At 36.7% G+C, this 17041-nt stretch overlaps 3 protein-coding genes across 3 annotated transcripts in view; 2 read left to right on the top strand and 1 right to left on the bottom strand.

Annotated features, from left to right (window-relative positions):
• Nucleotides 1-10881, top strand: part of caln2 (calneuron 2) — a 38807-nt gene extending 27926 nt beyond the window's left edge. Inside the window, 2 exon segments of the mRNA XM_084386992.1 lie at nt 1661-1817; nt 3200-10881. Of these exon segments, the coding sequence (XP_084243118.1) occupies nt 1661-1817; nt 3200-3327 (285 nt within the window). The 3' untranslated portion in view covers nt 3328-10881.
• On the bottom strand, nt 9647-12571 carry sdf2 (stromal cell-derived factor 2). The gene is made up of 3 exons (XM_084386993.1): nt 12312-12571; nt 11500-11696; nt 9647-11393 (listed from the first exon to the last, which is right to left on the bottom strand). The coding sequence occupies exons 1-3, from the start codon at nt 12484-12486 to the stop codon at nt 11097-11099; spliced, it is 669 nt and encodes a 222-aa protein (XP_084243119.1). The 5' UTR covers nt 12487-12571; the 3' UTR covers nt 9647-11096.
• Nucleotides 12572-12771: 200 nt separating this feature from the next.
• The window catches only part of supt6h (SPT6 homolog, histone chaperone and transcription elongation factor), a 15459-nt gene continuing 11189 nt past the window's right edge, over nt 12772-17041 (top strand). The window contains exons 1-9 of the mRNA XM_084388238.1: nt 12772-12927; nt 13634-13744; nt 13844-14008; nt 15749-15822; nt 15937-16117; nt 16218-16299; nt 16430-16685; nt 16772-16873; nt 16963-17020. Of these exons, the coding sequence (XP_084244364.1) occupies nt 13645-13744; nt 13844-14008; nt 15749-15822; nt 15937-16117; nt 16218-16299; nt 16430-16685; nt 16772-16873; nt 16963-17020 (1018 nt within the window). The 5' untranslated portion in view covers nt 12772-12927; nt 13634-13644. The remainder of the gene's footprint in view (nt 12928-13633; nt 13745-13843; nt 14009-15748; nt 15823-15936; nt 16118-16217; nt 16300-16429; nt 16686-16771; nt 16874-16962; nt 17021-17041) is intronic.

The following is a 17041-nucleotide window of genomic DNA, read 5'->3' as shown; positions in this document are numbered from 1 at the left end:
CCCAGCTGATAATGTCTCATTGAGGCTTTACGCATGGCTTTGTTTAAGTGACATTCTCTGACAGGCCTCAGTGATAACCTGCATCTGAATCCTCAGGAGCTTCTAAAGGGCACAAAAACCATGTGTGTTTGCAAGGGCTCAAGGTTTGGCTGGTTAGCATGGTCCAGTTACTACTAGTGCCATAACCACACCATCTGAGGGCGAAAAGCTTCTTGAATGTCAGTTCAAAGGTTGCTGTGTATTCTGATGAAAATAACTATAATTTAATTATATTACAGTATGTAACAAGGTTTAAAGGCTCAGGGAAGAAGGAGGCTTAACCCGGCAAATGACCAACGTAACTTTAATGACAAAAAACAAAAATAAAGCGGCAGCCCCTCATGGACCACTGTTGAAGTAGTAGCGGTTAGTAATAACACTTTAGTCAAGTCAAGTCAAGTATATTTGTATAGCGCTTTTCACAATACAGATTGTATCAAAGCAGCTTAAGTAAGTAACTTTTAAACTGCTTATCAATTACCATCATTAGAGGTTTAGTAGACTGTCTTCTTAATCTCTGCAAACACTTTATTTTGATGGTCCCCAACAGATATTCTACTGATTATAAGTAACTTTGCAGGTACGTCTACTTATTCTACTAACCCTAACCTAACAGTCCAGTAATACTCTGAGAGTTAATTGACATGTTGTTGAAAAAAAGTTACTTAAAGTTAGCAGAATGAAGTGGACTATCAAAATAAAGTGAAACCGTAATAAGTAATGTGCATAATTTTTGACCATCGTTTTTGGTTTGTTTAGTTAATTATAAGCGGTTATGTAATCACTGAATTTACGTGATGCACATTTTATATGCTTGAGCAGCATCAATGAAAACACTTTGGAACGCCCTACTACAATTTCAAGAGTCCAGAAAAAAAGTGTTTGAGTGTATGCAATCATGGAAAAGGGCACTCTCAGAGATGTAAGACATAGTTTCTCATACAGTTCAATAATTTATTGACTCTGCCAAGACAGGATAACACCCCCACCACCAAAGCTCATTCAAGGTCTCTGAGAAAACCCTTGACACAGAGTTTGCTGGGAAATTGGAAAAGCTCAAATCTGTCTCTCAGTGATTCTGAATTATTGAACCAGCCCAAATTTGCCTCTTCTTTTTCTTCTTTTCTTTTTCTTCAGCTTGAGGTCTTTAGTTTAATGCTGTCACTACAAGCATTGCAGTTCAATGAGGACAGAGCTGCTGCGCTAATTGGATGTCTGAAACAACATTTCTTAGCTGAAGTATGAGGGGTTTTTTTTGGTTGAATGAGTAAAGATGTTGAGAACTATTACACACTTCAACATCAATGTTGATTCACGTCTCAGTTTGCGTCAGAAAGATTGTCCAGATAAATTTTTATGTGTGCTGTGCTTCTTTTCAATGTGTATCAGATAGAGCAAGGACAAGATTGATTGAGCAAGTAAATTGATTAGCGTATAGTCACTGGATACTGAACAGCTCATCTCATTTTCCTCTCTTCCTACTAGCTTCACTTCTCTAAACGTTCTGTCGAAGGAAATTCTCAATAAAAAATCACTCTTTGAGTACTGCCCCACAGAGAAGCATTGACAACCCAGACGTTCTGAGATTTGACGACAGGCCTCTTGTGTTTCCACCCTGCAGTTTGACATGCAACAGATGTCCTTGGAGGAGCTCAAACACGTCCTGTTCCACGCCTTCAGAGACCATCTCACCATGAAGGACATCGAGAATATTATCGTCACAGAGGAAGAGAGCTTGAAGGAGAACTCAGGAAACTGCCAGGCCGAATATCAGGGAGGTAAATAGCAAAGAGAACAATTTCACATGAATTGACGGATCATGCAACAGTTGTTCACAGACACTGGAAATTTTGCGAAGCTTCAATGAGGTGATGCTTAAAACTCTGACAGTACTCAAGAATTCAGATCTGTATGAATGCCAATGAAAATACTGTATTTCCACCTTCACATGACAGTAGAGCGCAGCAATGAATGGCCGGTTTTTCAGAAGCCTAGATAAAAATAAAAAATTGGGTTATTTTTCTAATCAGACATTTCAATAAAGAGTTTTAAGCCAACATAGAAACTTCATCAAATACTTCTGTAATTCAAATTAAAGTACATAACTGTGTACTTAATGTATAAGGCAATGAAATACTCCTACGACACATTCAGAATGAATTGGATCAAAAATGATGGTACGATATAAAATTATTGACTTGATTATTGATTAGTCATTTAGTCATGGTAACAACAACTTCACTGATTAGTGTATCCAACTAGAAGCTTGTTTTTTAAATGAAGCTGAAACCACATTGACTTTTGGCTTCTGCAGGAGCATATATCATCGCTTCACAATCTCCGAGTTCATTGCAGGTCTTCAAAGAATAATATGTTATCATTAAAAATCCATTTCTTTATGGATTTTTACTTCCGGAGCCAGACTATTGAGATCTATAGGCTGCTGTGTTTGCCTAGAAACTGCCTATTTAATGAGATGAGAGTTCTGTGCTATCAGTGCCTTATAGGTTTTTAATACTTCCTTTACTCCCAGTAAGACATTCGCATTCAAACCATTCTTCACAGGTAAATTTCACCCCCTTTTGAAACATTATTGAACCAGATGTTTTCGTCGGCCAACAAAAGTAAACGGAATGAATGGAATTCAGAAACAGGGAAAATATTTTACGGTTTGTATCTAATTATGTTTCAGCAGTTCAATATTTAATCTCAATATGCTGCACAGAATAACAACACAAATTGAATGGAATTGAATCTGCTGGGCCGAGAAAAAGGTGAATAAAATAGAACAATTTCATGCTTCAGAATCCAATTAGTTTGTCACATTGTTTTAAAATATATCCTTTACTGGCCCACACTGTGCCCTTAAACAGTTCCACCCGAATATGTTATGCTATTTGTGCGTGTGTGTTTGTGTGCGATCATTAGTGTGTTGAGTCCAGTTAGGCAGCTCAGCGAAGCCACTCGTTTTGTTTCACTATTGTGCATATTCAAAGCCTCATTATGCACAGAGATCAACAGCACTGCTGGATTATTGTTCGGATGGCTTATGCTCATTGTTTGCTGTCATCTCTTCTCATTGATGTCTAATGCTCCATAGCAGTAACCGCTAGCATCTCCTCTATGTGTCTTTCATATATGCTCTGTTCTACTCCATCAGTGCATTCGAAAAAGAAGAATCGTCAGACGTGTGTCCGCAAGAGCCTCATCTGTGCTTTTGCAATGGCCTTCATCATCAGCGTCATGCTCATCGCAGCCAATCAGATGTTGCGGAATGGCATGGAGTAGCCCCGCTCACTGTGAACCCTCATTGATCTGACCTCTGCTTGAGAAACATGCATTAAAAACTCCACTTTCTTTTAGTTTTGAAGAGTGTTGGGGAGCCCACAGTGCAGAGGATGTGAATCCCAAGCGAGTTTTTTTCTTTTATATTTATTATGTCGATTGTGATTGTGACTGACTGTGATACAACAGTGAGGAATGTCCTCCATCAGCAGCTTGACAGGGACATGCAAGGGCTCCTCACTGAATACCATTTAATGCAATAACATCCAGTGTCCCTCTGCACTGTGTTTTTCTCATTCCGTGTCTTTAAAAGGCGACGACTTTGTACTTTATCTCATTTCAAGCTATGTCAGATGGGAACGATGAGGAGTGACTGGCAGCCTGTCCAACAGAGCCACCACAGGATGTCTGGCATGAAGAGTGTGTGCACGTTCATCTCAAATGCACTGTCCGATTTGTTTTGAGCCTTACTGTGTTGAAGCTCATTTCTGGAAATCTTTGAAGGTATTGTTTATTGTTGAAGGGACTGTTGGGTATTTCGGAATAGCATACGACCATATATAACTTTTACCGTATGCAGTATACTGTGTACAGTATGCAAAGAAAACCCCTATTACCAAAATATGCAAGATACAACCTGCATGGAATACTGTATCCCACAATGCATCTGATGAATCTGATATGACGAATGAGCCAGAAGCTATTTCAGCTGATTTTTAACATCTCCTGCTTTGGTTGGACTGTCAATACTAAAGACATTTTATATTGGATAAAAAATGCTAAATAACTATACACCTTATTTCCAAGGTGAGGCAAGTTTATTTGTATTGCAGCTAATGATAATTTAAAGTGCTTTACATTAGCATAATTGAGATAGGGGGAGAGGAGACATTTAAAACAAGTAAAACTAAATATTTATTTTGAGTAATGAAAGAAAGAAAGAAAGAAACAAGAAATAAAAGTTTGAAATTATAATTGGATAGCAGTCGCTGAACTAAACATGTAGTTTGGTCAAATTAAATGATAACAGCATAAAAAAATAGTAAGAAGTACACAACTGCTCAAAAGTTGGGGGTCAATAAGTTTTGTTTTGGAAAGAAATTAATACTTTGCAGTTGGATACTATTATGCGCGTCTAGTGCTTAAAGAGCAACAGCGCATTCTGTTTGATCATCCCATATGCCTTTTACATTTAGACGTCAAAATGTTGTCAAATGGAACAGATAGTGAAACTGAAGTGCTTCTCTTCATGCGGGCGCAGCATTTAAATATCATTTCGGATGACTGACATCACAGAATTTACTGGTATTTTGGTGCTGATGTGTGAATGGTCTCTTACCGGTAAAAAGCCCAAACGCCGTTGCTTGTGTGAACAGCATATTTGTGAATTTACCGGTAAAGTTATTCTGGTAATTTTACGGTAATTTACCAGGATCGATAAAGGGGCTAATGACACTCAAAACAAATGTTACTCGCGTATGAAGCAGAAACAACGCAACCTCGGCGTCCTTTTTCAGGCCTTCCCGCTTACATCTCTCCATTGCTTGAAAGCTTTTCTAATATTAACGCGGGTCCTAAAGCTCTTGCCTGATCATAACCCTTCTTTTGCCAGTTATTTTCCTGTGAGCTTTTCTGTCTCTCAGCCATCTCTCTTTCTACAGTCTTTCTTCAAATCCCCCTTTTGCTCACTCTCTCTCCTTCCCCATCATGAGTGGACACGCCCCCTACTGCTGATTGGCTACAAGTTTGTTGTGGTGCTCACTGCTCAGTCCATCCACTTTCAACCGGGGGGGCACTGTTTCATAAAATATCGAAGCTTCCCCGGGCGCCGCCATTGATTAGCGGACCCCCACCTGCTGTTAGCATTCCATTGACTCCCATTCATTTTGGCGTCACTTTGACAGCGAATAACTTTACATCTGAGGCGTTTAAAGACTCCATTTGTCCATTATTTCTTTCTAAAGAAACACGAAAATGTATAAAAGGCTCCATTACCTAAATTACGTTATGGCCCCGTAGAAGCAATTTTTCTAAAAATATGCTAACGATTGCGTCATAACCACGCGACTCTCTGTCGCACAGTAGAGAGATTACCATGGACAGGAGGAGAAGCTCGCGGGCAATCGGGGGGACGTGGAGGCAAAATGACAAAATAATTAATCAGAATACTTAGCAAAAGTTTCTCATGGACACCTCCTACTCACGATCTCCCTCTCTGCAAGTTTCGGAAGGGAATGATTCAGATTTCTCTTGGCACAGCTACTAGAAGACAGACGGGTTGCTCACGTCACATCTACGTCGTCAAGCTCAGTTTGAGTCTGCGCAGTACGCTCATCCATCAGGAAGTGAGAGCTTCTAATTGACTTCACTTGTCTCCGTTGAATCCAATGGGGTCGCTGTGTCCAGTTTATATACTGTCTATATGCTTTCAACAGCGTTTTTCAGAAATCAAGTCATACCGTCATGATCAAAAGTGACAGTAAAAACATTTGTTACAAAACATTTCTGTTTCAAATAAATGCTGTTCTGTTGAACTTTCTATTGTCAAGGAATCCTGAAAAAAATGTTTTATTAAAATATTCCACAAAAATATTAAGCAGCACAACTGTTTTTAACATTGATAATAATTGGAAATGTTTTGTGAATCAGCAAATTAGTCACACTAAAGAAGACTGGAGCAATGGCTGATGAAAATTCAGGAATAAATTACATTCTAAAATATATTAAAATATAATAAAACAGTTATTTTAAATTATTATAATATATTACAATATTGTTGCTTTACTTTATTTCTGAACAAATAAATGCAGACTTGGTGAACAGAAGAGACTTCTTTCAAAAAACATCTTCGACCCCAAACTTTTGAGTGGTAGTTTATAGTATTTAGAGTGAGTAGAAGCAGCCTGATTTCTCATCGTTTGCTTCATAATGTGAGTTACAAATTATGAGTTATGCTTTGTGGCTGTACATTAACAGAGTTCATATTCTGCAAAGCAAGTGGGATTAATTAAATTCCACACTACTCCATTATGTGGTGCCCTTGTGCATTATGTGTAAACAGAATTGTCTTTTTAGAAGTCTGTTTCATTCATTTCATATAATCTCTCGTTTTGTGTGTCTACGGAAGAAGAGAGTATAATACTCTCTTTGATATAGTATCAAGGTCTTCTCAATGTTTGCATAATATTGTCTGGTTTAACTATATGACACTGAACTTCTGCGGAAGTGTCTGCTACACAGTTGGACTTTTTGGTCCATTTTGAGTTTTTATTCACTCTCAGGTTCAGAGAGTCTGTGAATGCAACATAAATTGCTCTGAATCAACCAGAAATAAACTGGTCAATCTCTAAAATAGCACTTTTTCTTTTACAGTTAGAGTCTATGTGTGTAATATAAGTATTTGTCTATACCTGTTTGTCTATATTTATAATGTGTGAGCACATCAGTCTCCTTCCCTGTGTTCCTTATTATTGTGTATACTTACAGCTGTTTGTCACACTCCTCCTATATTGCATGTGTATTTATGCATATAGTGCCACACAAAAGAGTCGTCTGTTTGACTGTGTCATGTTTGCATGTTCAGAACACTAATGCAGTGCTTTTTCAAGGTCTGTTCTGCTTATAGGCATTTGCAGAGAGCATCAGTCTAAATATCTGAACTCCCATTGTTTCGTTCTTGTGAGCAAAATTTATCTTAAACAGTACCAGCATTCTGTGCCAAAATACACTGCAAAGGAAAAGCGGATTATTGGGAACAGTTTACTGGACAAAAGTTCCTGTCAGTTTTCCAGAATTTCACAGAACGGCTTGCTTGATTAAAGACTGGTGCTTTGTATTCTGTCAGTATTTGCTTTGGAATGAGGAAACTTTTGAATCAATGGCTCCATCTAGTGGGCTACAAGATTTGAGGGAAATCCTTGTGATGGGACAGTGGTAAAGAAGTAAAGTTACTTTTAGCATTGTGAAGTGACGAAAAGTAACTTTTACCAAAAATAAGTTGGAAACAGGAGTGTAATTCAGTGTAAATTCCCTACAGTACCTGTCAAAAGTTTGGAAACACATTTTTTAAAGGGGTGGTATAATGCCCTTTTCACAAGATGTAAAATAAGTCTTTGATGTCCCCAGAGTTTGTATGTGAAGTTTTAGCTCAAAATAATACAATTAAATTACCCCACAGATATTTTTATATAGCATGTTAAAATTGACACTTTTTGAGGGTGAGCAAAAACGCACAGTTTTTGTGTCTGTCCCTTTAAATGCAAATGAGCTGCTGCTCCCGGCACAGAGGGCGGAGCTACAAGAGCTCCTGTCCTTTTACCTCACACAGACATGCACTGAAAATTGCAAAAACTTTTAGCCTTTTATGTTCAAAACGGAGTCGGACAAACATTCCTGAATGGCTAGTTGATGAATTTATGTATCTTATGTCATTATCTTCTAGTCATTAATTAGCATATTCTGTCATGATAATCTATAAATCGTGTTCGGGGGGGGGGGGTTATGTAAATGTTAGGGTTAGTGATGTCACTAACCCGGGAGGAATGTGGTGTAGTCCCTACCAGCCGTTTGTTGTAGTCCTTAAAAAACAATTTCTTTAAAAGAAAATATCTCCCTTTGCTTCGAACTTTGAGCGTCGTAACAGATGTTGTTTATGCTCAAACAGCAACATTACACACTAACTAAAGTTAAAAAAGTGAAATCATAATCAACCACCCCTTTAAATGTTTTTGAAAAAAGTATTTTCTGCTCACCAAGACTGCATTTATTTAATCAAAAACACGGTAAAAACAGTAATATTGTAAAAGAAAATTGTACCATTTAAAATAATTGTTTTCTATTTTAATAAATGTAAAAATTTAATTTATGACAAAGCTGAATTTTCTGAATCTTCAGTGTCACATGATCTTCAAAAATCATTTTGATATACTGACTTCCTGCTCAATAAACACTTATTATCATTATCATTATTATTATTATTATCAATGTTGAAAACAGTTTTTGCTGCTTAACATTTTTACGGAAACAATGACACCATTCAAACATTTGTGGTAAGATATATAAAAAATGTTTTTTTTTATTATTATTATTCATCCAGGAATGCATTAAATTGATCAGAAGTGACAGTAAGTGTTATGAAATACAATTTAATAAATGCTTTAATAAATTTAATAAGTGCAATTTTTTTCCTGAAAAAAGTATCACCATTCCCAAAAAAATTAATAAGCAGCAAAAAATGTTTTATTGATAATAATAAAAAAATCCTGAGCCCTACATCAGCATATTTGAATGAGTTCTGAAGGATCATGTGGACAATGAAGACTGGAGAAATGGCTGCCGAAAATTCAGCTTTGCCATCACAGGAATAAATTACATAAATAATAAATTTATTTTATATAATATAAATTTTTTAGAATAAATCGTGTTTACTTTATTTTGGATTAAATAAATGTAGCTTGATGAGCCTAAGTGTCTTCTTTTTAAACGTTAATGAATTGACAGGTACGGTATCAATTTAAAGTGTTGCACCTTGTTATTTTATTATGTTATAAGAGTATTTGCTATTTCTTTCAATTATCACAAAGGCAGATTGGTGGACTAAAGTTTAAAAATGTCCTGCGTCATTTTTACTAGCCATTATTCTGTGTATTGCTCTGCTTGTTGCCATTTTGTTGTTAGAATATACAAGAAACTAGTTTATGGACATTTTGAAAATGTAAATCGGTCCAGGTTTTATTTGACACTGTATTTTATATTTTGTTGATTAATAATATTTATGTTTTATATTGGTATTTTATTTATTTTTTAATCTTGCAAAGGTTGATGGAATTTTTAAATTAATTTACTCTCAATCCAGATCCTAACTTCATCTGAATTTGAAGCATGCCAAATAAAATTTTATATGTATGTATTTTTACGGATTATATCAAAAGGAGGACTATTAATATGCAAATACATATACATATTGCATGCAGGATGTGGATTGACAGTCAGATTACAGCAATATGGTTTCTAAACAAAAAGGTATCATTACATGTAAAGAATATGAATAAAAGAAAATTATTTATTGAACATGACAATAAACATATCTTTGCATCCAATTATTGTTATCATCATCATCATTTTTTGTTATTGTTGTTTTGGCCAATAGGGGGCACAATTGGATTTTCTACAAATAAGACTAAAATAAATTAATTGAAATTTTAAATTTTAAAAAATGATGCGCTTCTCTTCTCAAGCTGTACATATCTACATATGATACAAGAAGGACCATGAATGAATAAGCCAGTCTTGATTTCTTTAATTTAAAGAATCTACACAACCATCAAAGCACAGACATATTTATTAAAAAAAATAACAATAATACTGTTTTCCGAGGTCTGACGTAGAATGTGATAGTCTGAGGTATTAAACTCTAGAGTCTGTTTAATGAGGAATACTTCAAAATGTGTTCTGAGATATACTCAGATATACAGCTGTGACCCCAACCATGTAAACAAACAAACAAACAAAAACATTTACTGATCACCTCAAGTTAACATTCTCAATTGTTTAAATTGTAACTTAAATCTTACAGCATCTATATGTAATCAAGGTAAATGAATAAAAAGTACAAAGGCACTTGTTTCAAATGTACATTAGAATGAAATTATGGATTTTAGATGGCACTTTAAAAATGATGTTACCTACTTGATGTAAACTTAGGAAATTGCCTTATTAGGAGAAAGATACTTGCTTTCCCAGAGTGGTAATATTCAAATGTGCAAGTTTGATACTAATGGCTGTATAGGAGCTTTTATCAGAAGTGACTTATGGCTTCCTTTAGGAAAATAACCTTAAACATCATTACACATGACTGCAAGTCTCTCAGTGTGATTAATGTTAATACTGTGGCAGTATAATGTAGCACTGCTGCTGTAGTGTTTTCACTACGAGGTCAGCATCAAGCAGTTCAAGTTTGTTCTGTGTTCAATTCATTTATATTTTGATAGGTTGTTATTGTTGTAACAGTTGTGGGCCAATTTTATGACGCAAACAGATGGCCATGATTTTTATATATTAACGGCCATTAAATATTCTCAAAAGTGAGCACAAAACATTAATGACGCAAGTTAAAATTTGTGTTAAAACTTGGTTAAATTTTGCCTTATAATTATGAAATCTGTAAAATGGTGGCATTAATACTGAACATTTGTTTGAAAAGATAAATGTGGCTTCTTTCTGCCTTCCAAAATTTCTGATTGCCTTATTATACACTACCTTTCGAAAGTTTAGGGGGTCAGTAAGATTTATGTTTTTGAAAGTCTCTTATGCTCATCAAGGCTATACATCAAAAAATACAGTAAAAAACATCATATTGTCCCTGTGATTGGAAAGCTGAATTTTCAGCATCATTACTCCAGCCTTCAGTCACACGATCCTTTAGAAACCATTCTAATATGCTGATTTGCTGCACAAGAAACAGTTGAAAATAGTTGTGCTGCTTAGTATTTTTGTGAAAAAAATTTTTTTCAGGATTATTTGATGAATTAATCTTACAATTTAATGTGTCCTTACTGATTTCTTACTTCTTTCGCATTGATTTCTTAAAGGACAAAAACTGACCCCAAACTTTTGAACAGTGGTGTACGCTTTGCAAAATAAAATGATATGCTTCAAGTGTTAAAAATGAGCATGAGGCACAATTTAATTTATCAAACTGTTTTTCAGAACAGCTCAAGGTTCCTTTTCTGGGCCAGTTGGTAAATACAGGTCAGCTTGTATGAAGCATTTCTCTAAAACTCAGTGTGTAATGGACTGCTGAAATCCCTGGATCCAGTCTCACTGGGTTTCATGAAGATGCCCTCCATCGTTCTCCAGTAGCTGTGCGAGCCGCTGATCATCATGCCGTGCACTTCTCTCTGGCCGTGGATGGGCCTGCCGTACTGCTCGCCCGTCACAGACAGCAGAGCGTCAGTGGCCGTGTGACGGAACCGAACGGACTCATCGCGCTGCCACACGGAGCCTGCACACAGAACGGTCCACTCGTCCAGATTGTCACCCTCGCCGTTCTCGCCAAAGGCACTGACCTCCTAAACGGGAAGAGTTTTTAAGTAAACTTGCACTGTCGTAACATCAAACTCTACATACAGCACCTTTACATTACATTGTGTGATAAAAAAGATGAAATATTAAAACCTGATTTGAAGAAAGCGGGGAAGTAAAGTAGTGGCTGTGTAGATTGCGGCCTGTGTTCACATGGGTCAATCGAATGTTCTGTCCACACTGTACCGGATTCCCTCGATGACATGCAGCGTCACTGGTGCCCCGCACACTCCAGTAACTGTTACTGTCCTCCACTGCGGTCACACCGGTCACTGACTGCTGCCCACTACCTGGAATTAAATAATCACATGAACAGATCATAGAGAGAAGGTGCATCCCTATTTGTGTACTTATGCACTCACTATTCTATGCCGTTTAGTAGTAGGCTATGCATTTAGTAGTATGAATGTGTTCGCACTGAAAATTCCAAAAAGAGGAAGTGCACTTCGATGATGCACTAAAAAAATGAAGTGAGGAATGTTGGACAGTTCATCCATTCAACTGTCTTAGCTTTAATTGCGTAGCCTAGGGCTCTCAGACTCTGATGTTGGATTATGAAATAACCTTATTACCATTAATACACTACACGGTTGAGAACATACTATAAGTACACACTGGCTGCATAGTGTGTCAGTTGGACACAACTAGAGAACATCTACAAACTTATGTTTATGTTTTCATGAGAAAGAGAAAGAAACACATTGAATGTAAGTTTTCTAATGTCAAATTTCAACACTGTTAGCTTTCTGAAGGCATCATTATAAATGTACTAAACAATAAAAATGCACTTCAAACTATAATTACATTAATATAATATAAGTGACGGTTGTTAATATTCTACATCAAAGTTTAAACCACTTCCATATAGATGAGAGACGAACAGCGTTTATGAATGAGTCACTCACCAGATCCATAGCGGACATCGTGAGAGTGTAATCTGACGTTGTGTTTCACATTGAGCAGCTTCACCACCGACCCGCACGTTACAAAACTCATTTCACTGCCAAGGGACAGTGTAAACATACATGACAATAACACTGATATGAACAACTGGACCCGCAAGAACCCCAAACTCTCCATGGCTTATTGAGCCCTATGGAAAAACTAATCTTTAAAACCCCTAACTGACGTAACATGGAGCGCGTGAATCACTAAAAGTTAGCGCGCCGTCTTCAGGTTCGGAGAAACAATATTGTCGGCTAGAAACGAGATTTAGTTCGTTTATGATAATAGATTATGTGGTAAACTTGAATTCAAAATGGTTAATATTTAAATTACAACTTTAAAAAAATGACAATAACATTTGGCTCATGCCATGAACGGTCACAACGATATCTATAAAATTTCAGCAAATGATTTTATCCCGACCGGAAGTTAAATCTGTGTTTACCGGAACGAGAATCCAGACAGTAACCCTCAGCCGTTTTTGTTGTCACTATCAAGCTTCTTCTAAAGTGACGCTTCGTTCTTCACCTCGTCGCATATTTTCAAGTCTTTAATCGAGCTTCCTCGCAAGGGAAAGTAAGTGCTCGATAGTTTCAGTCAGGTGTTTATAAAAGCGGCGAATAATTCCTGGGGTTGTTTTTCTTCTCGCACAGGTTAGCTGTTAGCATGTGGGCCTTGATCTTCTCACAGCATCGCGGACAGTCGTTACGTGATTATTTTTAAAAATAAGAAAGAAAAAAAGAGCATGTCTTTTACCGTTTACGCTTGATTCATCGCTATCTTTCAGGGTATTTCTTAATAGGTATAACTTACACTTGGTAATTATGCGTCCCATATTCCTTGCTAAGCTAAATTATCTAGCTAACGTTAGTTAGTTGCATGAACATCAAGTTCATATCGATATGTGTTCACTATGTCTTAACATATTTAACATAAACAGTAGGTTACCATATAAAGCAAAGTGCTGTTTTGAATTACTAGTGTAAGAATAATGAATTTAAGCCACTAATGAATATTATTTGTCATGCGATCTATTCAGTCTTTTGTTTACTGCTGCAAGTGATGTGTCAGATTAGATGTATGACCTTTAAATGGTTTTATTACTTTTAAATGGAAGTTTACTGGTTATGACAGAGGTCTTATCATATAATATTGTTTACATTTTACATTTCATACTTTAATACTATCAATACCCCAAACCCATTAAATGATATACCATATTTATCATACCCATACCGTATTCGTCTCAGATCCCTTGTAAATTCCTTGTATTTTCACATAGGCCTTGCAAGCATGTCTGACTTCATCGAGAGCGAGGCTGAGGAGTCGGAGGAGGAGTTCGAGGAGAAAGACCTGAAGCCCAAGAAGACGCAGAGATTTATGGAAGATGATGGTAAGGTGTTTCCTACTTAAAGCCACATCCAGGGCAGGAATACTACCAGAAACCACATTTTAGTGTTCTGCTGTTTAATTAATTGCTTCATTGCTCCAGAAGAGGAAGAGGAAGAAGAGAATACTGAAGATCAGGATGAGCATGGAAACCTGAGAGGACTCATCGATGATGGTGACGTGGAAGAGGAAGAAGTGCCAGAAGCGCCAAGTGGGAAAGAGGACAGTGACTCTGGTGAAGAGGTCCGTCATCGCCGCAGGAAACGAAGTAGGTTACTCTGATGAAGCCACATTAGTAAATCCTTCTGTACCTTTGTGTTTTGTCAGTTCATTAGTGAATAATGTTGTTCTCATTAGGGCTGAGTGAAATCAAATATTCTCTATATGATCACTGCTATTTTTCTGAAGATAACAAATTAAGCAATGTTGTGAATATTGCGATTCTTCTAAGTGTACAGTAAGTTTCCTAAAGAACATGTCATTATAATACTGTTGTGATTACGGTTGGGGTTCGAAAATCTATTCCAGTTGTGGAATCGGATACTTAAAGGGTTAGTTCACCCAAAAAATGAAGACCTTTTTAAGATATTTTTGAATATCAGAACATTTTAATTTGTGTTCCGAAGATGAACGAAGGTCTTACAGGTTTGGAATGACACGAGGGTGAGTAATTAATGACAGAATTTTCATTTTTGCGTGAACCGACCCTTTAAGGTCAACAATTGGATACTTATCGATTCCTGTTTTCAAACCATTTTCAAGCACAAGACGACGCGAAAGAGAACTCAATTCGGCACTCGCACCATGCGTTGTTTTCTTTGCACGCAGACAGAGAGCCGCCCCTCATATAGTGCATGATACTGTACACATCTTGTGCTTGAACGCACAAATACACATACAATTATGTCAAAACATTCTTATAGACGCAGTCGGTTATGTATTATGTGAATTTAAACAGTTGAGAAAGAAAACGCATATTGGATCCTGCATGGGGCCTTAAAGTGACAGCAGCCTGATAAACCTGCCGCAGTCTGTCATCAATGTTAAATAAAGAACAGAAGAAAAAGAAAACCACTCACTGATCTTGCCTGAATACATTGTCTAACTTTAAGTAATCTATTTTATTTATTTAAAAAACTGCAGTGTTATTTTACATTTGATTACAATTTCTGTACTTGAACATTGTTCAGTTGTATTTTATTTGTGCCATTGCTAATTTGTTTATTTGTACTTATTTTATTATTCTTTGCTTGTCTTTAATAATGTTTGAAATTTATATCAGTTTGTCCAGTTGTTTTTTGCTGTGTACTTTTTTGTTAAAAAGTTAATGTTTTTTAGGCTGCTGATTTTTGTTCATGGAAATCAGCTGCAACAAAACGTTTTGCCAAAAGACACACAATAAATATGGTTGATATAAATGTTTGACTAAATGTTTTTGCTTGACTGGAATCGAAAAGAATCGGAATTGATAAGCAGAATCGGAATTGGAATCACTAAAATTCAAACGATACCCAACCCTAGTTGTGATGATTCCTTGTTTCAAGACTTGTGAGTATGAGCGCAATAAAACAATAACGGTGTCTATGAATTATTTTTCAGTAGCATAAACCGTGCTCAAGTTGGTAATGTAGTTCATTTTTGTAAAACTGTTCAAACTTCTCGTTTTAATTAATTGATTGACAACTCTGATTCAGTAGTCTGAATCAGTGCATTATCGCTCAGATTTGTTCTGGAAATACTTGCATGTTTTTTTTTTTGTTTTTTTTTTAGATGGTTGCATGTGAATACTATAATGTACTTTCAGTGTTCATTTAGGAACTTAACATCTTGATAACTTAAACTAGATTTGTTCTTCTTGCATATATTGTTTCGAATCAGTTTGGCCACAATTATGGTTGCTCTAATTAGATTTTTTTAAAATATTGACCAAAGGGAAAATGAAATATTTTCTATATAGTTTTTTTTAATTTTGCTCAGTATCTCATTAAAGAGTTTGTGTATCTATCAGGTTATGATGACTATCTGGATGATGATGATCTGGACCTCATTGAGGAGAATTTAGGAGTGAAAGTGAAGAGGAGGGTGAGTCACACAAAGTTTCTGCTTGTTCTAGATTGCAAGTTTTTCACTAATTTAACTGATACCAGTTCAGCACTTTTGAGTTTAATTTTGAATTCATAAAACGTGTGTGTTCAGAAAAAGAAGTACTCTCGTGTAAAAACCATGGATGATGAGGGGGAAGATGATGAGAAAGACATGATCGCTGATGAGATCTTCACTGGGGATGGAGACGGAGATGGAGAGGTGGAGGAAGGAGAGGCTGTGGACACACTTCACCCAAGAGATGATGAAGAGGAGGAAGATGATGAGGAATCTGGTAGAAAAGACATTTACTCTATTCATCATGGATTTCAATTCTTGTGCTACTATTCTGTGGAATTTTAGTGATGTTTTGTTTTTTTCTTCAATCTTTGCAGACATTGATGATTTCATTGTGGATGATGATGGACAGCCCATCACTAAAAAGAAGGGAAAGAAATTCTCTGGCTATACTGATGCGTAAGTTCTGTAAACCGTGTTTTGATTAAGTACATTTAGACTTCCCTCCTTGGTATGATGGACTAAATCCCTGGCATTCAACCATATGACTTTCTTATCCCTAGCGTTACTCTCTTTTCTGACATTCTAGTGCTTTGCAAGAAGCTCAAGAGATTTTCGGGGGTGATTTTGACTTTGCTGAGTTCGACACTGAGGCGTATGATCATGCGGAAGAGGAAGAGGAGGATCAGGATGATGAGTCATGGGATCGACCGAAGAAGCAGACCAAGAGAAGAGTTGGCCGTCGTAGCATCTTTGAGATCTATGAGCCCAGTGAGCTGGAGAGCAGCCACATGACTGATCAGGACAATGAGATCCGCTCTACAGACATGCCAGAAAGATTCCAGGTGTGGATCAGCGTTAGACTGTATAAAAGTATGTTTCCTTTAATGGTTGGGAATAAGGATATTTTATAATCTATTGTCATTTGCAGTTGAGGGCCATCCCTGTAAAGCCTGCTGAGGATGATGAGCTAGAGGAAGAAGCTGAATGGATTTACAGGAATGCCTTCTCTACACCAACCATCTCCATGCAGGTAGGAATTGAATGTTTGTATAATCATAATTTTTATATCATAGCACTAAGCTAACTTCTATGCTTATTTTGTTTTGGTTTGCACTGTAGGAGAGCACAGACTATCTGGATCGTGGGACAACCTCTAATTTCAGCAGAAAGGGCCCCAGTACTATTGCTAAAATCAAAA

The sequence above is a fragment of the Rutilus rutilus genome (assembly GCF_951802725.1).
Source record: "Rutilus rutilus genome assembly, chromosome: 18".
NCBI classification, from domain to species: domain Eukaryota; kingdom Metazoa; phylum Chordata; class Actinopteri; order Cypriniformes; family Leuciscidae; genus Rutilus; species Rutilus rutilus.
Note: the sequence above shows the minus strand (reverse complement) of the source record. Positions and strands in the feature narration are given on the sequence as shown.

Coding starts and splice junctions, on each gene's coding strand:
- sdf2 (XM_084386993.1), bottom strand. CDS start 12,486: ATGGAGAGTTTGGGGTTCTTGCGGGTCCAGTTGTTCATATCAGTGTTA. Junction 11,697..12,311: donor CGATGTCCGCTATGGATCTG/GTGAGTGACTCA, acceptor ATTTAATTCCAG/GTAGTGGGCAGCAGTCAGTG. Junction 11,394..11,499: donor CCCCGCTTTCTTCAAATCAG/GTTTTAATATTT, acceptor CTTCCCGTTTAG/GAGGTCAGTGCCTTTGGCGA.